This window comes from Cyprinodon tularosa, unplaced genomic scaffold (genome assembly GCF_016077235.1).
Source record: "Cyprinodon tularosa strain WSP-4 unplaced genomic scaffold, ASM1607723v1 ctg219, whole genome shotgun sequence".
In the NCBI taxonomy this organism is placed as follows: domain Eukaryota; kingdom Metazoa; phylum Chordata; class Actinopteri; order Cyprinodontiformes; family Cyprinodontidae; genus Cyprinodon; species Cyprinodon tularosa.
The window spans coordinates 622,651-645,433 of NW_024038819.1; the positions used below are offsets into that span (position 1 = coordinate 622,651).

At 40.6% G+C, this 22,783-nt stretch overlaps 1 protein-coding gene across 13 annotated transcripts in view; it reads right to left on the reverse strand.

Moving 5' to 3' along the window:
- Positions 1-3,808: 3,808 nt before the first annotated feature.
- myo18ab (myosin XVIIIAb) overlaps positions 3,809-22,783 on the reverse strand; it is a 98,466-nt gene continuing 79,491 nt past the window's right edge. For 9 of the 13 annotated variants that reach the window (XM_038286005.1, XM_038286000.1, XM_038286004.1 and 6 more), the window contains 11 exons: positions 22,081-22,227; positions 21,779-21,892; positions 18,342-18,458; positions 17,743-17,826; positions 16,202-16,339; positions 14,854-15,039; positions 14,614-14,753; positions 8,398-8,442; positions 7,704-7,826; positions 6,107-7,456; positions 4,022-4,161 (listed from right to left, as the gene is read on the reverse strand). In XM_038286005.1, coding sequence (XP_038141933.1) covers positions 6,115-7,456; positions 7,704-7,826; positions 8,398-8,442; positions 14,614-14,753; positions 14,854-15,039; positions 16,202-16,339; positions 17,743-17,826; positions 18,342-18,458; positions 21,779-21,892; positions 22,081-22,227 — 2,436 coding nt within the window. In that variant the 3' untranslated portion in view covers positions 4,022-4,161; positions 6,107-6,114. Of the gene's footprint in view, positions 4,162-6,106; positions 7,457-7,703; positions 7,827-8,397; positions 8,443-14,613; positions 14,754-14,853; positions 15,040-16,201; positions 16,340-17,742; positions 17,827-18,341; positions 18,459-21,778; positions 21,893-22,080; positions 22,228-22,783 lie in introns of all 13 variants that reach the window. The other 4 variants (XM_038286008.1, XM_038286007.1, XM_038286006.1 and 1 more) reach the window with 3 other exon arrangements.

A 22,783-nucleotide genomic window follows, 5' to 3' on the forward strand; every position in this document is an offset into this window, starting at 1 on the left:
ACAATGGCAGCCCACTGTTCCCCAAGGGGTTGAGTTAAATGCAAGGGTAAATCTCTTCTCCAAAGAAATCAGTAAAGTTAAATTATTATTAAATCCTACCTACCTTGGTAGAGACAGATTTAAATCCTAAATTAAGGATTTAAATCAGCAACTCTTTAAACAGAAATCTAGGATTACTCAGAAACCAAATGTATTGAATCTATTGCAAAGCATAAAATTAAATCTCATTTTTTGAAATGAAATCGTTTTATTAGTAGAAACGTACAACTAAAGTTTAAACAAGTGTTGATTCAATGTTATTCTTTTTTAACTCACTGTGCCTTTTCACGGGTCTAACGTGATACTCTTCATATGTAAGAGAATAAATTTGTATTAATTGATTAGACTGGAATAAAGCAGAATATGAAGCCTCTTAAAGAATAAAAATTTGTTTGCCGTTTCCCTAAAAAGTCTCCAAGGTCCTCGTTCTCAGAGGGGCAAGACCTCAATATGTTTTTTTTTACTGCAATCTTTGGGTTATAAAATAACTGGAAGACATGTTCACCATCTAGACAGAAATCCATCTTGCAAGCACTAATATTTGAATAGAAAATAGATAAATTCAAACACTGTCTTAACTAAATTAAGTTGTCTGCCAAGTCGGCCCTTGTTTGGTTTGAAATCTACTGGGATTTTGTGTTTGGAGAATAATTCTCGAGTTTTTCAGACTCCAGCAACAGTGGGGGTTCTAGACCAAATGTACCAGGGGGCCAGGAGGGGGCCAGCGTGTTTTCATGGGGGCAGAGAAAAGCATGAAATAAAAAACAGGGATTCAAATATCAAAGCATAGGGCTTTGAATCCTGAGATTGTGAGTTCGATCACCCACCCCCACAGACTGCCACTCTGGCTCCCTGAGCAAGACCCTTAACCTCACACTGCTCCCGGAGCACCTCACAATGGCAGCCCACTGCTTCCCAAGGGGGTGGGTTAAATGCAGAGAAGTAATTTCCCTTTGGGATTAATAGAGTATATAAAATAAAAAAAAATAGGTCAATATAGATTCAGAATTTAGGAATATTACATTTTTTAAACTTAAGTTGAAATTACAGTTTTCTATAAAATCTGAATTAGAGTTTAATTAGATTATATTTTTTTTACGTGTTTTGAAAAAAAAAAAACATTAAGCAGATGAAAACTGGGATCCTATCTCAATACCACTGATGTTATGTTTTTGTACAGTTAATAAAACAGAATTTGTAAAGAAAAAAATGAAATAGATCCAAAGGATCTATTGGTAACCATTTCTGTTCCAGTGCATATCATTAGAATTTCTTTGAGTATTAGTCTTCAGTACAGGGGCCCTGGCCCCCGTTGGCCCCTGTCTAGAACCACCCATGTCCAGCTACATATGGGATGGTGATGTTCTTACATTTAATCTTTGAGTATTGCAAGCTAATAAAGACCTTAATGACTCCCCATTACTAAGGGGCGGACCTGTTCTTCCAGTTCAATTTCATGTTTTCTAAGCCAAAACTAGACGTTCTTGGGCTACTCTAAAGAGATTGGAACTAAACGCTAATTTAGACATTTTGAATAAAAATCGCTTCCTGGATTGGAAGTGAAAGTCCAGATTTTTTTATGAACTTTTTTGGAATGATTATGAATGGCTACGACCTGGATGACTGAGAATCTCCACCAACAAGCCAGATTCCAGAATAGCTGTTAGGAAAAAAATGATCTGAAACACACTTCAGGTCAATAACTAGAATTTATTTACACGTTGCAAGATTAACAAGTGGTCAGCAAGTTTTCCAAAGCTAGAAAGAATCATACATTTCCTTATATAAACACAGTGTGCAGTAAGAGCCAAATAAATGGGGAGGCTGGTTGTCAGTAAAAATACGTACTTTAGCTGTTGAGTCTATTTTAGATATCTCTTTAAAAAGCTTCAATAAAGCACATATTGGAAATATCCCACCCATCTGAACTCCCAGACGGATACCAAACCCTCGTCTTTGAAAGACTTAACGGCTTTCGGGCTCTTCCAAGGTTAATCACTGGAATGCATCAAGCCATCGAGCAAATATCAAAATTCAAGTACAGGTTTGTTGATTTTTGCTGCTTAAAAATTTAAATGGAAACAGGACACACTAAAAACACAAACAACTTGGCTTAACCTGTAAGACATGTGACTGTGTTTCAGGAGGCTGTGGGTTAGCAAGGAACCACGGAAAGATGAAGAGTAATGCCTTTAATAAAAAGAAAGACTTTAGACAATCGGAGGCACCGTGCAGCAATCCTCCCAGCCGACCAAAACTACACTGATGCTTCTTTGTGCTCCATTGATCCTTTTTGATTTTAAATATGCCTGTATCGGAGCAGTTAAGCAGCAGCCATAACACGCAATTAATTTACACACAGCACAGACACACGTGAAGCTAAAGAGAAGGTAAGGCCCTGTTGGACAGGTCATGCCGTGATAAAGCTGGATGGTTTATGGTGCGGATCTGCGGTTTACAGCAATTACTCCAACAGAAGGAGGCTGCTGCTGAGTTATCTATGTACCTTTTCCATTTATAAAAATAAAGACCTTTTAATTCAGAGAGTAGAGCTGGGATCAGACTCTACACAGGAAAAAATAAAATCTAAATAAGTCCTTTTTTTCTTAAAAAAAAATATAAAGCGCATTTGTTCTTTAATTGATGTGGTAAGTGAGACACTTTGCCGTGGAACAAGAACATTTACATTTAAAATAGGAAAAAATAAACACATTGTCTTATTTCAAATGCATATTTTATCTAATGATCTTATTTTAAGAGTAAAACTACTCATTCCATTGGCAAATCATCTTATTTACCGCCTCATATTAAGGGTAAATACACTTTATTTAAGAAATTTTGAAGTATATCTAGATTTTCTTTGCAGTTTAAACAGGCCTCATTGTCAGAAGGTTGAATGTTGATCTTATACACTGCAAAAACGATCTAAAAATTTGTAAAAAATGTCTTAAATTACGTGTATTTACCCTTAGTTTGAGCAGGTAAATGAGATAGTTTGCCAACGGAATGAGCAATTTTACTCTTAAAATCAGATATTTAGATAATATGCACTTGAAATAAGACAATGCAATTGTGTTTTCTAAAGTGTAAATTGTCTTGTTCCATTGGCAAAATGTCTCCTTTACCTCCTCAATCCAAGAACAAATGCATTTATTCTAAGAAAAAAATGACATATCTAGATTTGGATTTTTTCCAGTGTAATAAAATAATGTTTAATATTCAGTGTAAATGTAGGTGTAAAGTTCAGTGGTGTTAGGGTGTTAAAAATAAATATGTGAAAAGTGAAACATATCGGATAAACAAGTAAGCCAAGCATTTAGAATGGAAAAAGTTTCCTGGATGGGAAGGGAAATGTCTTCAAACATGGAAACAAAGTCCAGTGGATTGTTTTTTAACTTTTTTTTTGGAAAGTAACCTAAGAAACAGCAGAAATATTAGGTTTTAAAATCTCATTTTTACTTTGGGAATTCTGTGGTCTTGAAGCTCAGCAGACCTGTTCGTCTGAAGTTGGTCATCAGCAAATTCTTAGAAAGGAAAATGTTTTTTTGTGAGGAAAAGAGGAAAGAAGAAACTGACTGAATGAGAAGCAACAGCATCTCAGAAAGATGAGAAAGAAAAGTTGGTGTTTTTCTCAGGAATTCGCCGTCATTGTGAAACGTTACATCGTGTAAATGTGAACTCAATACTTTTTAGCTTCACACTGGTATAGAAACTGTAGAACTTTGGTTTTTTCAGTGTGAACTGTGGGGGAAAAAAGTGGAAAGAGACATTTTATTTTGCAGAATCTGTTATTCAGTTTACAACCAAACAGCAGAAGGTTAATTGAGCAAGCAGCTGCTAACATGGAGCTGCTCGGTTGGCTCCATGGGTCTATTAGTGCAGATCAATGCACTTTATCCGTGTTTGATTGTCCAACACCGGAGGCAGTTCTGCATGCAAACCAAAGTGTATGACTTGGCTGAGAGTCCACTCCACAGGGTGCGCAGCGAGGACTACGACTCCTCCTCCTCGCCATCATCTTTCAAATGACTGCTGTATCTGTACTTGGATAAGCCCGGGGTCCCTGGAGCATCTTCCTCTTCATCAGATCTGTCAGTGCGGGAGCGCCATCGGCTGGGGGAGCTGGAGCAGCAAAGACAGATAGGAGACAAAGGGGATAAACAATCAAGTCAAAAAAGAAAGAAATTGACATCATCAGGAACTATGAGCTTCAACCAAAGGAAAGGCAGGCAGGGAGGCTATACTGATCCTCCATCACAGTAGAAATGTTAGTTGAACTCCTTATCTCAGTGATTTAGTTGGTTCAGTTCCTTCTGCAGAGATCAGTCCATTGTGTAGCTCTTGCTTCACATGCTGCTAACTTCAGCTAATACATGATATGACTGCAGACACGTGACAGTTTAAATTCAAAGCATGCATGTGACAACAGGAAGAGTTGGATCAGCACGCATGGTTCCACTTTCTGTCCACTTTCTGACAGCAAAGTCAACAGAAACACGACCACCGAGGTTCGAGATCGTCTTTTCTATCCACACCTCCTACTTCCACGGACTGATCCACTCTGAACCACACCTACCAACAAAGACTAAATTATTCTGACAATAAAATCTGTGGAAATCTGGAAAAATCTAAAATTCTAGGAGCTATTTAAAAAAAAAACGAATGAATATAAACAGGGTCAGGGGTCGGTAACCCATGGCTCTTTAGGGCCCCCTTGTGGCTCGCTGGAGCTTTTTCAAAAATGTATGAAAATACATTTATTTGTTTATATTATTATGGTGTGCAGGAGCTCTAATAAACATTCATATTTTTTTCAAATCCTGGAAACATTTGTATAATAAATAAAGTTAAATAATCAATGTAAAAATGTCCGTCATAGCCACAGAGATCAGTGGTCACAGCCTGCAGCACACGTTTCAGCGCAGGCAAAAAAAGCGACGGGTTTGTCTCAGACCATGGATCCCAAAGAGGAAAAACGAAGATAGCTGATGAGAATAGAGGATTCAAAGAAGAATGAACCGAATCATTTGCTTTCATCATCAATGTGGAAGGATTGCCTGCATTTATGCTTTGTAACAAGAGTTTGTCAAAAAATAAAAACAGTAATTTAGAAAGGCATTTTCAGGGAAGTCCACACAAGCTGGGAGTGAGAGAAAAAGTGCGATTGCACAACTTCTGGATAAAGTAAAGGAGAGCAAAGATAGATTTAAGAAGTGGATTGCATCTCCAAACTCCGCTACTGCTGCTAGTTTTGTTGCAAGCATAGAAAACCGTCCACAGATCCAACAGGTAGCTCTAACATGCAGGTATGTGAACTTTCTTCAATTATTTCCCCCAAATCCTCAAAATAAAAACAGCACCAAGGAACGCTGGAGGTGGAGGATGATGGATTTCGGGGTCAGAGAGCTCTGCTCTGATGGATGTCAGTTCCTGCTTGGTTCCTCATGACTCAACAGAAACTCGTCCACCATAGAAAGATTCCTTTATCCTGTTTCTATAATTTCATCATTGCAACAAAACCTAATAAATACAAACCACGTGGTGAAGCGATACGCGGTGAGAGCGCTCACTGCTCCACCCTCACGTCGTGCTACTATCTGACATTTGCGGCAGGATAAACAGTTAATCATGACTGCTTATTTTATATTTAAGCCCATGCACATTTATCTAATATTTTTTGTAGTGGGCTAATACACTTAGAGCACATGTTCCCATACGAGGATTATAGAAGACTTTTTGCAGCTCCAGACAGATTTTATTATAATTTTTTTTTTTTTGATCCAATATGGCTCTTAGAGCAGTTTGGGTTGCCGACCCGTTTTAGAGGAACTAAACAAACTTAAAACCTTTGACATGCAGAGAAGTTTAAGGCATGTGGAAATAAGCTGAGGATATATTTCATTACGTCCTGACTTTCATATTCTGTTGTTCCTTAGAGGAATAGAAAATGTTCTCAATTGAAATTCAAACTGCTGCCATGCAGTAACAAAGTGGGGATCCACACATCCACTCTGTGATTGGTTAGGTCACACCATGCTTCAAAGCATCCTCCAAGCCAGGAACCTACTGTCTGCCTCAGTCGCTCTCATTCTGGTACAAGTACTTCATCATCAGGCTGTCCACCTTCTTCTTCCTCCTTTTCTCGCTCCCTCTCCGGGTCTCCTTGTCCTCGTCTGGACTGAGAGCAGATTTATCCAGGGCTTTTTTCACACCACTGCAACTCCGGTAGGAGATGGTGGATGCATCAGAGCTGGAGGAGGAGCTAGACTCTGAATCGGATTCGGATGATGTGGAGGATGAGGCATATTTAGAGGAGTTTCTGGACCTTCTTCTCGAGCTGCTCCTTGGAACAGGATCGTCTCCAGAGCTGTGAGAATCAAAGCTTCGGCTTCTCCTCTTTTTCTTGCCCTTTCTTTTCCTCCTGCTGTCACGGTGATTGCTGCGGCTGCTGGCACTGCGGGACGGTCTCATGAAGTCCATGGCAGACTCAGAACGTCCAAGATTGCTGCTGGGATACATCCTCTCTCCGTTCTTACTACTTTGACCCTGATCTTTACTCCTGGATCTTGTTTCATCTTCAGAGTCTTCCAAGCTCCTCCGCTTGACTTTTATTGGTTTAAAACTCAAAACTTCATTGATGGCTTTCTCCAAATCAGGGTCTAGGTAGTTCTGATGACGGACGGGCCTGATCTCTGAGCTATCGAGTGGCTGATTGGCAGAAGCGGACCTGTCTCGTGGTGGTGGCATAGAGCAACTGCGACCAATGAAAGAGAGGGGGCTGTATGTGGACCCCTCAGTTAGGGACACCCTTCCTCTGTCATCCAGATCAACGCCACCATCCCCAAGGCAACAGCTGCCAACCAGCGATACCCGGGAATTGGGTTGGACAGCACTTCCCGGACTTTGACTCCTTGATCTCTTACTAAAGCTCAGGCTACTGGGAGGGCTGCCTCTCAGTGACACACTGCTGCTGATTCCATCCATCCTGCTGCCAGGACGGACCTTCTGCCCCAGGTTCATCTCAGGAAGTGTGGAGGACCAGCCTGGCTTAGCCAGCCAGCTAGATGCTTCTGGATCAAGCTGACCCCTCCGACTGTCTCTCCTGATGCTGCTGGCCACTGAATGGACGGAAATGACTGACTGACCGTCACTTTGGTCGTGTAGGGAAGGAGGACGGACTGGGTCGGGGTCAAGGTGACCTCTCTGCTTTAGCAGATCAGTTCTGGATCTGCTCCTCTTGAAACTTAGGACGTCATCTGGCTCTGCTTTCTTCTCGCTTTGGCCTTCAATGAAATCTAGGTTTGATTGTTTTCTGTAACTCAGAGAGCCCAAAACAGTAACTGGCTTGTTTGTCTTTCCCTCTCTGTGCTCTTTCTGTGCCTCTTTGACCTCCTTTATGTCTGTTTTAACAGCATATCTAGAAGGATACAGGTACAGCAGGTGAACCAAGGAGGACAGATGAGGGGAAATTTAAAAAGTACTAATTCAATAATGTCAGAAGGGAAAGAAGTCTGCTAAACGTACAGGAGTCTGGAGCTGACCAGATTAGCTGACCACACCTCAGCTCCCATCTAAGAGGTCAGTTTATGTTGCTTACAGCCAAATAATGTCTGACAGATAAACCAGACAACTTCTACAGAAAGAGCAGAAACATTTCCACTGACCTGCGGCCCTTCAGGCTGCCGTCATCTGACAGGTTCTTGGCAGAGCTGTCATTTTTGGACAACCAGGACTTCACTCCGTCCACCCGATCCTCCAGCTCAGAGTCTGTATCCGACTGGCCCTGACTGGTCAGAGCAGATCAGAGAAAGAAGAGAAGTTAGAAATGGTAGAAATCAGAGAAAACCCGGGTGTGGACGTGTTAGTCAGCTGCAGACTGCCCTGACATTCAGAAATTAGGAACAAAGCATGTGGTCAATAGGAGGGCCCAAGAAAACAGACTGAAGTGGTGGTGGGGAGGCAGAGCATCCATCCATCCATCCATCCATCCATGCATCTATCTATCCTTCAAGTGGAGATCTACATTTTCCTTCACTCTGGGGGTTAATCTCAATCTGCATCACACATCAGTTAAAAAGGAGAAATTTTATTCTGACTTCATGTTTTAAAATGCAGTTAATAGCAGGAAAGTTAATGAGACTGGATGGGAAGACATGCAATAAAACAGTAAAGGTTGGTTATGGGGACAGGTGAACCTTGTTGATTTATGACCAAGCAGAGTAATGATGTATGAGTGCATATTTGAAACAACAGATGGAGAAAACCAAAGCCAGGTGCTGCAGTAATGTTTGTAACCGTTTGGAGATGCTAGATGCATCATCGTCTGCAGCAAAGCACAAAACAACACATGATCCTCACGTTCGGTTTCTTCTTCTCTGGTACTTTGCCACCATGTCCTGCAAACTGGCCGTAGTGATGATGGTTACGATGAAAAGGTAGAAAGGAGAAAAATAAAAGACAACAGAAGGACATGAGATGAGAATCGTGTTAAATGAACTGCAGAAAGGTGAGCAGTGTTTTGGGTGTGATGGTGAGAGGTGGATGGATGCTGGGATCAATGTTGAGATGTTCTTTCCTTCACTGAACGGAGCTGTTTTCAGGAAGCATGTCTGTTTCCTGTTCCTGATACAGAAAATCTCTCTTTAATTCTCTAATCGTTAACTGGAGTGTCTTTAGGTGACAGAGGAACCCACTTAGAGCAGTACTTATATCAACAATGTAAAAATAAATATGTAAACGTTTTGCATTCAAGATAAAAAATAAAAAAAAATTCTGTCAATATCTATCCAGAACTCCTCAAGTGGAAAAGTTTTCATTTCATTAGAATTTAAAATCCTCCTTCTCACATATAAAGCCTTAAATGGCCAAGCTCCATCTGATATCAGAGATCTGATTGTTCCTAATGTTCCTAACAGAGCACTTCGCTCTCAATCTGCAGGTTTACTAGTGGTTCCTAGAATTTCTAAAAGTAGAATGGGAGGCAGATCTTTTAGTTCTCAGGCTCCTCTCCTGTGGAACCAACTACCAGTTTTAGTCCGTGAGGCAGACACCCTGTCTACTTTTAAGGCTAGGCTTAAAACTTTCCTTTTTGATAAAGCTTCTAGTTAGAGTGGCTCAGGATATCCTGATCCATCTCTATAGTTCTGCTGCTATAGGCTTAGACTGCTGGAGGACATAGGGACCCCCAATTTCATCATTCTGCTTCATTCTCTCTCTGTTCTCCTATTCTGCAGAATCTGTTAGTTCAATCTCTAACCTTCTGCTCTCTCTGCTTTTCCTCAGAGTAGCTTTGCCTCGTCTCCTGTCTCTTTCAACCCCAGTCGGCCTCGGCAGATGGCCGCTCACACTGAGCCTGGTTCTGCTGGAGGTTTCTTCCTGTTAAAAGGGAATTTTTCCTCTCCACTGTCGCTACAAGCATGCTTAGTGTGAGGGATTGCATTCAAGTCAATGAGTTGATGCAATCAATTGGTTTTCCTTAGATAGAAAACTTTGTATCAATTTGACTGTATGATCTGGTTGAACTGTAAAGTGCCTTGAGATAACATGTGTTGTGAATTTGGCGCTATATAAATAAACTGAAATTTCACCTGGTTTAATTTTGTAAAAAACCTTTAAGGAACCTTTTGCTATATGATAATTAATTGAAAAAATAATCAACAGATTAATTGATTTTCAAAGTAATCGTTAGTTGCAGCCCCAACTGTTAGCTAATATAACAAAGAAAGTGTTCCTGCATCCATAGGCGGATCTACTGGGGTGGCATCGGGTGACAAATGCCTCCCTAAATGACAGCCTTGCCACCCCTGCTGCCACCCCAGTTGGCGGCAGGGGTGGCGAGGCTTATAAATTATGGATAATTTGAGAATTACGGCCGCTAATTTCCAATGTCGGACTGCAGTGAATCCAGATTGTTTCAAAACTGATTTGTTTTGAAAACCGAATGGGGCAAAGCGAGGGAGCCAGGGGTCATGGGGAGAGGAGACACGGGATGAAACAGGTGAAAACTGATTAACTATCAAGATATTAAATCATAATGAAAGCACAATGTTGCTAGCATAGCTGCAATGCTAATTTTGAGACGATAAAAATCAGGTTGCAGAACGTTATTTCTCTATCTATGATGTTAGTAAGACCTGATGTCTGAGGCTCATAAAGACATATTTGCGGTCAACTACGACAGAAAAAGACTATCAAGTTTGGCTTTACTCAGCATTGAATCAAAACGCACAAAGGCTTAGGATCTAAATAAATTTGTGAAGCGTTTTGTTGAGCAACATGGAAATTGCCACATTCAGCTGTTATAGTCATGTCAACTTTATGTAATGCTCTCTGGTGAGCCTTTACAGAGCTGCTACATTTTGTTTTGGCACCTGAGAAAATCTGATATTTCCTTTAATAAAACCAAAAGTGTTAAAAGTAAAGTTAAAAATGTGATACTGGTGTAAATCCTGCTTAATATGAAGCAGTGTTGTTTCTTTTTTTGTACCGTATTTTCACGACCATAAGGCGCACCGTACTAAAAGGCACACTCTCAGTTATGTGTCCCATTTCTGTATTTAACACACACATAAGGCGCACCGGACTATAGGGCGCGTTTTTTATATACAGGTACATGTCCTCTACTACCTTTAAATACCTCTACTGCGTATTTAAAAATACAGCGGGGGCAAAACTGAGTATGACTGTGCTTTATTCATGTATTTATTACAAAGTATTAATCAAACCTGGCAGCTGTCCGTGAGACAAACACATCGCAGATGACACAGCGCTGTGGTCACTCCTAAATTAACTTAAAATCCTGAAACCTGCCGACAGAATATGTTCGCTTTTATTACCGGTATCCTGGTGCCTGCAGCTAAAATTATTTAGATGAAAAACACCTGCCAGCAGCCGCGGTGAACGAAAGGATTTCTCCTGTCGGTGCACCGCTGGTATGTGGGGGTCTGAGCGCCTCCGACAGAAATAGATAATCTGGATGAACTGACTGCAATTATTAAGTTTTCAGGTGGCCTTTCTCACTTAAAAACATATTAAAACTACTTTATTCCCACTGATCACAGCAAATATAGCTGCAAGATTTAGATTATTTAGATGAAAAAACACCTGCCAGCCACCGCGCTGAAGAGGAGGAGACGCGCCCAGAGGCTGCTGTTGAATTAAGTTTTCAGGTAGAAAAATAGAGCGGGAGCAAAACTGAGTATGATTGTGCTTTATTCATGTATTTATTACAAAGTATTAATCAAACCCATCAAAGTCATCATCCTCTGTTATCCTCAGCATTCCTCTGAATAAAACAGCTGCGCTAAATCAGACATGCCAGTTTCCCCTTCTTCGCTGTCAGAGTCACTTTCCGTGCAGCGTGGCTCCTCAGAAATGATGCCGGCTTTTGCGAAAGCTTGAACAACAGAGCCAGCAGACACATTAGTCCAAGCATCAACAATCCATCCGCTAATGGTGGCGTAACTTGCCCGGCGCTGCCTTCCACTTATCCTGAAACTGTGGTCTCCGTCTGTCATCCATCGCTCCCACGCCGCTCGCAGCCTTACTGTGAACGGCCGCTTCACACCGATGTCGAGCGGTGGAAGTTCCTTTGTCAGACCCCCCGGGATAACGGCGAGCACAGCGTTCATTTGATTCATCTTTTTTTCACATCGGCTGTGAGATGGGCACGCAGCGATGGTGATGCGTGGAAAAAACCACCTAGTCTTCTCACATACACCTGTCTCAGCCACGCATCCACCCAGCCTTTTCATTTGCGTTAATATCATATGTCATCAGAGCGCTGTCTGTCTCGCTGTCAGCTCCCAGATCAGCTTCTCTGATTGGTTGATGCGGCGCGTCCAGCAGCAAAACTTCAATTTTTCCATCTGAGCAGCAGCAGCGCGTTGGCGGTGCGTCAGATGCTTAAACGCTCCCGACGTGCTGCACCAAAACGCGCTGCGGGACCTTTTGCTGCACCTATATGCGCGTCAACCATTGACTTTGCATGTAAACTCGCTGCTTCTGCTGCACCTGCTGGGTCCGGTTCACACCGATGTCGAGCGGTTGAACAGCGAGCACAGCGTTAATTTGTTTCCCAATGTTTTTCACATCAGCTGTGAGATGGGCACGCATGGAGTTACAGATTAATGGTGATGAGTGGGAAAAAAACAGCTGGTCTCCTTACATTCAGCCACTCTTTCATCATCTCCTCAATGAGGTGGTCTCAAAAGTCGCAGTTACAACACACATAGGGCGCACCGCACCAAAGGGCGCACCGCACATTTTGAGGGAAAAAAAAGACGTTTAAGTGCGCCTTATAGTCGTGAAAATACGGTATATATAGTATGAAACTATCCAGAAATTACCTGTATGAACCTATTCACAAAATGTTTTGTACTTTTTCAGACTAGAAGCAAAATTTATTTTTATGTTGCTTCTTTTCAGATTTGTGGAGATTTTGATGTAACATACAGTACCTGCCTTTTTGTTGATTTGTTGATACAGCAGCTCTATCTACAGCATATCTACATGCATGAAATGTCCCTTTCATGTTGCTGCTGTATGTCAAGTTACTGAGGAACAAATGGGGTAAATGTGTGTTCAGAGTAAACAATACATGGATGTCCGGTACCTTGTTTGGGGGCCTAGACCCATTTATTTCTACTGTGTAGTTATGCTCACTTTAGTACAGCTCAGTCTATTGATCTCTGAGGGGTAATTTTTTTCCTTTTATTGTTTCTTCTTGTGCAAATGCTGCAAAGCTGCCTCTCTGACAATCAATCTCACACATCTGCGACTCAGCACCTGTGTCTTACCTTAATACCTTTCCTGTGATAATGCCCCTCTAGAAGTAGTGTTATCATTCTTCTATCTCCCATTAAGTGAGATCACATTATACGATGTATTTCTAATATGAACTTTTCAACATGAAACACTTACTGTACATTCTATTCTCACCAAACTGTGATAACTGTGATTAAATTAAGTGTAAAAAATGCCATATGTTGCCACCCCTCAAAAATTCCTGCCCCCCTCTCGCCACCCCATAAATATTTTTCTAGATCCGCCCCTGCCTGCATCGCTGCCTCTTTCTTCTTTCTGTCTGTGCTCTGTCCTCTCAGTCGGCCGCAGCAGACGGCTGCTGACACTCAGCCTGGTTCTGCTCTCAGTTTCTTCATATTAAAAGGAGATTTTTTTTTCTCCATTGTTGCCTCATGCATGCTCGATATGAGGGATTGCTGCAGAGAATCTAATGTTGCTTCACGTTCATCCAGGAGGAGAGAATCCTGCAAAGTCAATCAGCTGGTTTTCCATTAACCAACCAGTCTGTATGATTTGACTCACTTGAAACATTGAAATGAAATTTTTCGGTATTTAAATATGGATAAACTGAATTATATATTGTACAGGAAGCCTAAGAACATTGATAGGGCCTCCCATCAGTGAGGGGGCTGCTGGAAAAAAAAACTTCTATTTGCTTTTTTATTTGCAGAAACAGATCAGTTGGACTGATTCAATCTAAATGTAAGGTAACCCCTTTAGAAAATCCTGAATCTGCAGGAATCTGAACACTGCAGATTCTCGAGAGAAGAAGGTAAAGCTTTACAGCTAAGTGACGATTTAGCCCGCTGGACTTTCTACGTATTATTTTCAATTTTGGGCGTATACATAGCATATAAATAATGAGTCCAGAACTTATGTCCTAACTTATGCATAATGCATGGCAACGTAATGTCTTTGAAATTATGCACAAGCCAGTGTCCTGAGGAGGGCAGTCTGAAACACGTCAAATATGCTGATATGCGTTGGAGATAAGTTCTTGATAAGTTATGCATAGGTTATGCACAAGTTACTCATAGATAAACTAGATGCCACGACTTGTGAGTAACTTACACTTAACGTATGTCAACGATTAGATAACTTACCCGAAACATATGCCCTATGAATGAGCATACGCTCGCACAACGTACTTGCCGTAGGTCAACGTGTGCCAGCGTGCTTCAGCGTCCTCATAACTTTTATAAAACATATCCCATCTACGCTGTCTAAATCGTCAAATTGAGTTGAAGACTAATTTATTGATCTACATATGAATAATACCTAGCTCACCTTGAAGGGAGGGGTCTTTTTTCTAAATAACCATAAACTATCACCATTAATCAGTTTAACTGTTTTTTTTTTTTCCAGTATAAACTCATAAACTGGTTAAAGATGTTGGAACAAGTTTTAACTGCAGTAAAGAAAAGATGTTAAAAGCTCATTGCAAGAATGATCTAGAAATAAGTAAATATATCTTAAATTCAGTGTATTTACCCTTAATTTGAGTAGGTAAATAAGATTATTTGCCAATGGAATTAGTATAATATCTCTTAAAATAAGATCATTATATAATATGCACTTAAAATAAGGCAATGCGATTGCTTTGTCTTATTTAAATGTAAATTGTCTTGTTCTATTGGCAGTGTCTCACTTACCTTCTCAATTCAGGAAAAAATGACTTATTTAGATTTCAATTTCTTGCAGTGCTATCAAACCTTTGAACATGGGCGCCCCTGATCCTCTGCTATGTTTTGCTGGGTATGGGCTCTGTACCTGTTCATAATGTCTTCGTTCTCATCGCTCTCCATGTCGTCCTCGATGGCAGCCTGCAGGTCACCGATCCTTTTGAAGGCCAGCTTCAGGTCTGCCTGGAGGCTCTGATTCGCAGCCTCTAGACTCTCAATATCCATCTCCTGATTAAAGGGTCAAAGGGAAATCTGGTCAATGAATTTGGCATCCAGAAGCACCTCTTGGCAGGACGAACTCTTCCTCTACAGTTTCCGTTATTCTTACCAGTTCATGTTTTTTGTGACTCGCTTCTGCTTCCTTCTTAGCAAGTTCGCCCATCTCCTCTTTGATGTCTCGGATCTGTCTTTGCAAACGTTTATTTTGCTCCTTCTCGCGATTCTCGCTGGTGATGCGCTGATCTCTTTCCTCCGTCAGCTTCTCCACATTCTCCTTTAAACGAGCTACAAGGTTCTGTATAGAAAAACAAAAGGTTGCAAACATGTTCCAGCCTAGTTAAATGTTTGGAGGTTGACCTGAACTTGATTAAAGGGTTCACAGTGACTTTATGAAGATCGTTACCAGTCATGCATAGGCAGTCATGCATATACGGCTTTGCTTTGAAGGAAGGTGAAGGAATACTTCATAGTATTATTACTTCGAGGCAATATTTCACATATTTTCCTAGAGAGGACTTTAAAAAAACACGATATAGGAGCTTTAATGTACGCGTATTACGTAAGTAATTATTAGGCCCATTATTGTGATTAGAGCTATACTGATAATTGAATCTGTAGATTTGGTGGTTCTATAGTCTATTTAGTCATCTAAATCTGATTGGTCATCTGAGCTCATAACATTAACTAAAATATCCCTGAGAAAAATAAATCTAAAAAGTGCTTGTTTTGTTGTTTTGTTGCTGGATCAGTTTGGAGAACTGTTCAAGAGTTTGTGATGAATCTTGCCGCGCTGCACATCCATAAAGTGAAACCATAATGGGTCACGGAACAGAAGGATGACCTCAGGAACCATTTAGTTCCTATGCTCCACTTATCTGGAACAAACTTCCAGAAAACTGTAAAAGTGCGGAAAGCCTGAGTTCCTTTAAATCAAGACTAAAAACACATTTGTTTAGGATTGCCTTCCACTGTTCTAGTTAAACAGTTTAACTAAAACATCATTAGTTCAACTTTTTATTTTCCTTAGTCCAACTGTTTTTAATATTATTTTTTGTTTCTGCATTTTTTATTTCATTTATTTTTTCCTACTTGCTTTGATTCTGTTTTATTTTCCTGTATTTTAATCATGTAAAGCACTTTGCATTGTCTTTGTACTGAATTGTGCTGTACAAATAAATTTGCCTTGCCTTGCCTCATTGCACACTGGGAAATGGGCTCTACTGAATGTCACAACGAAGATACAACAAAGACTGTTTTTGGTGCAGTTCTACAACTTTTTTATTATAATGCCAACAACATGGATTTACTATAAATAAAATAAAAAAAAATCCCCCCATTACAAAATTCAAATAGTTATTTGAAGATGATTAGGGCCACCTTAAGGAATATTCATTAAGAAAATAAGGACATGAATTAGTTCTTAGGTCAGCAGCTACTGTCCAGCCATGTTTACTCACCTCTAGCCGTTTGACCTGCGTCTTTTCAAACTCCATTTTGGTCTCCAGCTCCCGGATCTTGGCTTCCTGTCGATTGGCGAGGGACTTCTCAACCGTGGACTGTTCCTGGAACTCCAGCTGGCTCTGGAGGACCTGCATCTGAGTTATAAATGCACATCTCAGTGGTATTATATCAAATATTGTGTTAAATGATATAAAATCCTGAGTAAAAAAAAAAAGAAGTTTTATTCTAAAAGAGCCTCAGTGTCAATATATTTATTTCCTTGAAAGTTGGTGCTTTGAAAATGGAAATGTCAGAGATTTAAGGCAATAAGCTCGACCAAAACCAACTTCTGCCTGTAAATAAACAAGATAAATAAATCAAGAACAGCTCAACAGTCATTAGGCCTGAATGCAAACATCTGACATTTGTATAAACATTAATAATACTATTTACAGTTTAAATAATGCTGCAGGTGTTACTATGTTTGGTGTGTCTGACCCTCCTGCAGTATCTCTCTCTCTGCAGAGAAACAGTTTTGGACAAACAAGTCCAAAGTGTTTCTTACATTTTTCAAACCAGCACTTGCTAGCATTAAATGTGCTTGGTACATTTCCTGTTGCTAGCATTAAATGGCCCGGTATCTGCATTCTCCTGCTCCTCCCTGTCATGAACTTCATCGCTGTCAGCAGAAGTTTGTTACAGTTTTCAAGCTTTATAACATTCACATCCAGCATAATGTTTTTTTTTTCTGCAGTCACTAATCCACAAAGCTGACCCAGAACCCATCCTTACCATGCTCTTGTTGCATCCTAATTAAAACTTATTGCTGCTGTCGTCCGTTTGTTATTTGCCTTCTTTTTTATGGAATGAACGGAAGATTCATTAAGTCCGTAATGGTGACCTACAGCCATATAGCTTCTTCCCTCCTTTAGCATGTCCAGAGGTTTATCTTTTTCTGCAATAGTTTCCTCTTCCTCTGCCTTTTGGGCCCGTCCATAGGTGCCTTTGTTGACGCAGAACATTTCGCCAACAATATGGGTTTAGGAGAAAATTTGCATACTTAAATTTGGCAAGCTGTTTTAGGTACATATGCATGTATATCAAAATATTAAACCGGTAGAGAACATGTGTGGAGATTGTTTAGCCAATCAGAATACAGAACACAATGCAACTCCGTGAAGCATCGAGGCCATGAAAGGTGAAGCGCGTTAAAGCAAGGGTAGACTGTAGACTCATTATCTCCATATAGAGATCACCTGAACTGTCATCCTTAATAAGGTACGGATGGATTCTACTGAGCTCATTTCTTTTTGTCTGTAGGTGATATAAGCTGATTTGTTAAAACACCAACTTCAGGGAAATTAGTGCAGCAGAAAGCCTAGAAAGTATTCAGTGAGCAGAAGCACCAGCATCGGGACAGCAACAGTCACTAGATCTAAAGATCGGGGGCACCTGATGTGAAGAGGCTCCAGGAGCTCTGAGCTGGACTTATACATATCATCTCTGACTGAGATAAATCTGACCATCTCATTTTTTCCTCATCCAAGCAGACACTCACCTTTTCCTGAACCTCCTGTTTCTCCCTGAGGGCCTCCTCCAGCTGAGTCTGAAGATCGTTGATCTGAGCCAAGTTCTGAGCCAACTGAAACCAGAACACCAACAGAGAAAGGTCAGGACATGGAACCAAACATTTTCTGCTGAACACTCAGTTTATTTTATCAAATTTTGTCTTTACATTCAATTTGAACCTGATTTAACTGCAGGTGGGTTGATATTTGGACCATTATTTCTCTGGAAACCATCTGGGCGACATTGGTGAGAAAAAGGTTTGCTCTCTGCTGAGGCCAAACAGCTTCTTCTGCCATTTACTCATTTTTTTAACAAATTGGGCCTCAGCTTACCCATAAAACAATCACTAACAGCCTTAACCTTTATCAGTTCAGTCACACACTGCTATGAAAGGCATCCATCCCTTTAAATCGCACCCATCACCAGTCGGCCAGAAGGGCACCAACATCTCCAAACCTGAATTAAAGATCAGTTCAGGCCACAAAAACTTGCTTAAAATCGGCCCTAGAAAAGACATAACTGCATGCATCTGCATTCTTAAATCTTTGTCACATCCTTTCACTGCTTTTCTCATGACCAGCCCCTCACCTGGGCAACAGCAGACTTGTGCTTTTTCATCAGTTCATTCAGGTCCTCCTGGTCCTCCTCCATCCTGGACTGCAGGTCGTTCTTCTCTCTCTGAAGACGGCTCAGCTGCTCCTCCAGCTGACAGACAGAAAGCAGCACACTGATTAGCCTCAAGTCCTGTAGAGCGTTAATGCAGCTGAAATATGGCCGCCGCTTCTTCTAACAGCATGAAAATAATCTTTTATATATTAGGAAATAGAGAGAAAAATATTTTTTCCCCTCAACATAAACAAAAAGAAGTTTTATTTTAGATGTTTAAATAAACTGATATTGATTTGGATGATATCACACAACAACACAGGCATTTCCCGCATGTTTACATCAGGAAGCTGATGTACTTTTGTAGAATGATGTAGAAACACTTATGAAACGGACACCTTTAATCACTTAAACGTTTTCTAGATCAGTCTACTTCAGGTAAAAACACATTTCAAGCTTAAAAAACATTTTCTTAGCAGGCCAGGAGTAGGAGGTGAAAGGAATGGTTTGGACTGCAGGTCAGCATTGTAAAACACTTTGCATTAATCAGCTAGTGAAGCTGCAACAGTTGGAAATATAAATAAATGCGTTAACCTCTTACACCCTAAGGGGTATAAATAAATTTCTGCCTGACAAAAACACACAAAAGTAAACAACTTATAGCCTCAAAGCTATTAGATTTAAGAAGAAACTTTTGGTACGTCTGTAAAGGTAAGATGTCATGAATGGTTTTCTGGTGTCAGCACCATTGTAGCTTTGACCCTGCCTGAAATATTAGGGACAAAATACAAAATATTTTGCATTTTTTGAACCTCGCCAAAATTTTCTTTGAAATAAACATTGCAAAACACTACCAAAATATTATTTATAGCACAAAAAAGTAGTACAGACTTTCAAATCTAAATGTTGTGTAAAAATAAACCAAATTTGGACTCAATCAGATGAATCATATTTATTTTAGAATGGTATTAGTGAGAAATTTCTTAGGCGGAGAGGCCATTTTGGCACATTTATCCATAAATGTCACCAAACTGTGCCAAATGTGTTTTTTACATCAATACTGGGGGTTTGGTAAAACTACGAGGTCATGTAGCAGCTGGACCCGCCGGTGGGTCCGTAGGGTTCAAGGGGTTAAAAGCAGGTCTTAGAGGAAACATGCTGGTCTTACTGTTGATTAAATCAGTATCAGCTTCGCAACTTGCCCATGTTTACTTATCTACTTAAATCCCAAATAGTAGGTTTAACAACTTCTTCAAAGAGCATCTCTTATCCTAAATCTTACCCCTACCTCAGTAACCATCTACTACTCTTTCTGCTGTCACCACTGATTCTGACAACGGATTTTCCTCTAGAGAGCTTACCTTCATATTGATGGTAACTGTAAAATTCTGCCTACTTTGTAAGTCTCTTTGGATAAAAGCATCTTCTGAATGCATAAACATAAAAATACCATATTTTCACGACTATAAGGTGCATATAAACGTCTTTTTTTCCCCTCAAAATGTGCGGTGCGCCCTATGTGCGTTGTTACTGCGGACGTTTGAGACCACCATGAGAATGTTAAAGGGGGAAGTGTGGGCGTGGATTGTGTTTAAAAGAACAGGTATTTGCTTTATGCAGAACTCCTCATCTCCTCATTGAGGAGATGATGAAAGAGTGGCTGAGGGAGGTAAATGTAAGGAGACCAGGTGGTTTTTTCCAAGCATCACCATCGCTGTTAATCTGTGACTCCATGCGTGCCCATCTCACAGCCGATGTGAAAAACATGGTGAAACAAATGAACGCTGTGCTCGCTGTTATTCCGGGAGGTCTGACAAAGGAACTTCAACCGCTCGACATCGGTGTGAACCGGCCGTTCAAAGTAAGGCTGCTTTCACGCGTCTGCTGCTTTATTTTTGCTGCTTGTACCAGTTAGTTCTGACGCGCGGCTGAAGCAGCTTTGCTGCTCTGGCTGCGCGGTGCAAAAGTGTGTCTGACGCGCGTTGGGCGGAGCTACTCTATCCTTTCTTTGCCTTGCAGCTATATTTGCTGTGATCAGTGGGAATAAAGTAGTTTTAATATGTTTTTAAGTGAGAAAGTCCACCTGAAAAAAAATAATCTGTGCAGTCAGTTCATCCAGATTACAATCCTGCATTCGAATTATTTCTGTCGGAGCCGCTCAGACCCCCACATACCAGCGGTGCACTGTCAGTAGGAATCCCATTCCACAGCAGCCTCTGGCCGGGTCGCCTCCTCGCGGTTCACCGCGGCGGCATGTAGGTGTTTTTCATCTAAATAATCTAAACTGCAGGCACCAGGATAATAAAAGCGAACATATTCTGCCGGCAGATTTCTGCATTTTAAGTTAATTTATGCGTCAATAAACTGTTTCAGAGGAGTGATCACAGCGCTCTGTGTCATCAGCGATGTGTCTCTGCTTTATTCATGTATTTATTACGAAGTATTAATCAAACCTGGGAGCTGGCCGTGAGACAAACATACTCAGTTTTGCTCCCGCTCTATTTTTAAATACGCAGTAGAGGTATTTAAACGTAGTAGAGGATATGTACCTGTATATAAAACCCGCGCCCTATAGTCCGGTGCGCCTTATGTGTGTGTTAAATACAATAATGGCACACATAACTGAGACTGCGCCTTTTAGTACGGTGCGCCTTATGGTCATGAAAATATGGTACTATTGGTTCCTACAACTTCTAAAAGTAGAATAGGAGGCAGATCATTTAGTTATCAACCTCCTCTCCAGTAGAACCAACTCCGAGCTCTAATGTGTGCCAGACACCTGATTAGGCTTAATGGTTCCTTTTTCATAAAGCTTAAACGTTACTCAGGTTATCCTGAGCCATCTCTACAATCATGCTGCTATATGCTTAGGCTGCTGGAAGACATGAATCCCACTTTTCCTCACTCTCCTACTTTCCCATGCTACTCTAATTTTGAAATATTTGTAGTTATTTCAGTTTTTATCGTCATGTTTTTTGTCATGCCACCGATTTTCCTCCTTGTTTAGGGATTTTCTGTTTAGCTGTGTTTCTCTCCTCAATAATAATTGATCTTTATCTAAAGTGTTGCGTAGATAAGTCTGTGGCTTTTCATTCTCTCCACCGCCAACATATGGTGGATTAGGCAATGGCCAATCGGTGAACAGCAGTCTGCTCATTGTAGTCATATTTAGTTCTGCTCCTAAGATGATCCAAAAAAGTTTTGTATCAGGACAGAAAACAGTAATGTTGCTTTGCAACAGCTTAGACTCTGCCAGTATGAGTGTAGGAGTGCTGATAGTAACAGGGGTGTCTGGGTTTCCCTCGTCTACTTGATTTTAGACAATGAATGAATGAAGTGGTCATGTAGTTTATAAATGCATCTGTTCCGTCATCCTTAAGCTCAGAGTGCTTGTAAATGATGCAGAGAAGCATCCCCACCATTTGTTTGGCTTTAGAGATATCCTCCATCTGGACATGTAGGTCTTCAATCTCCACCTCCATGGATTTACGAGCTTTTACTGCAGCTGCACAGGTGAACTCTGACTCTTCCAGCTGTAACAGAGAAAAAGCCATGTTTGAGATGTAGGCTAACCACCGAACTGAGTCTTTTACTGGTGTATTCTGGTATTTTTCCTCCAAAAACATTTTGATATCATATGGAATTACATTTGAAAATGTTTTCTTACAAATCAGAAATTTCAAGAGTAAAAACATATGCATGTGGAAAACCTGCTATGTACCTGATTTTTCAGCTGGGCGATCTCTCTCTTACTGGGCGCATTGTTCTTTATGTGGTCCAACATGATCTGGGCATCAGCCAGTAGTGCCTTGGTCCTCTTTAAGTCCTTCTTCAGGCGCTTCTCAGTCTCTACATCACAATGGGTCACCTGGGCAGAGAGGAATAATCAGACACTCTTCATGTTTCAAAACCAACCGAAGAATCTTAATAGCATGATATTAATGTGATCGATTGTTTATTCACACACGTCTTTCCAATCTTTTCACATCATATAAAGCCCCAATGTGTTTGATAGAGATTTGAGTGATAAATCACTGAAAAAGCTGCAGCATCGATAAGTGGAAGAGAGAGGGTCTGTTTTTTTAAACAAATCTGGACAGCTCTGAAAATCAAGATGTAAAAATGCAGCAAAACAGCTAATTTAAACGGGAAAGACTCCGCATCTGTGGACGAAACTTTGTGCTTGGATCTATATCTGTTGTTTTTTTAATATTTCATATAAATCTTTTCTAATGGTTTAATATAAACTATCAGCTGTAAATCATGCCGGATGTTCAGGGCCGTTGTCCTGCTGGAAGGTAAATTTCTCAGCTCCTCTGCAGCTTTATGCTGGTTTTCTTTCAGCGATGTTCCAGGGTTTAGCTCCATCCCTCTTCCCATCAGCTCTGACTAGCAATCCTGTCCCAAAGCATGACTCTGCAACC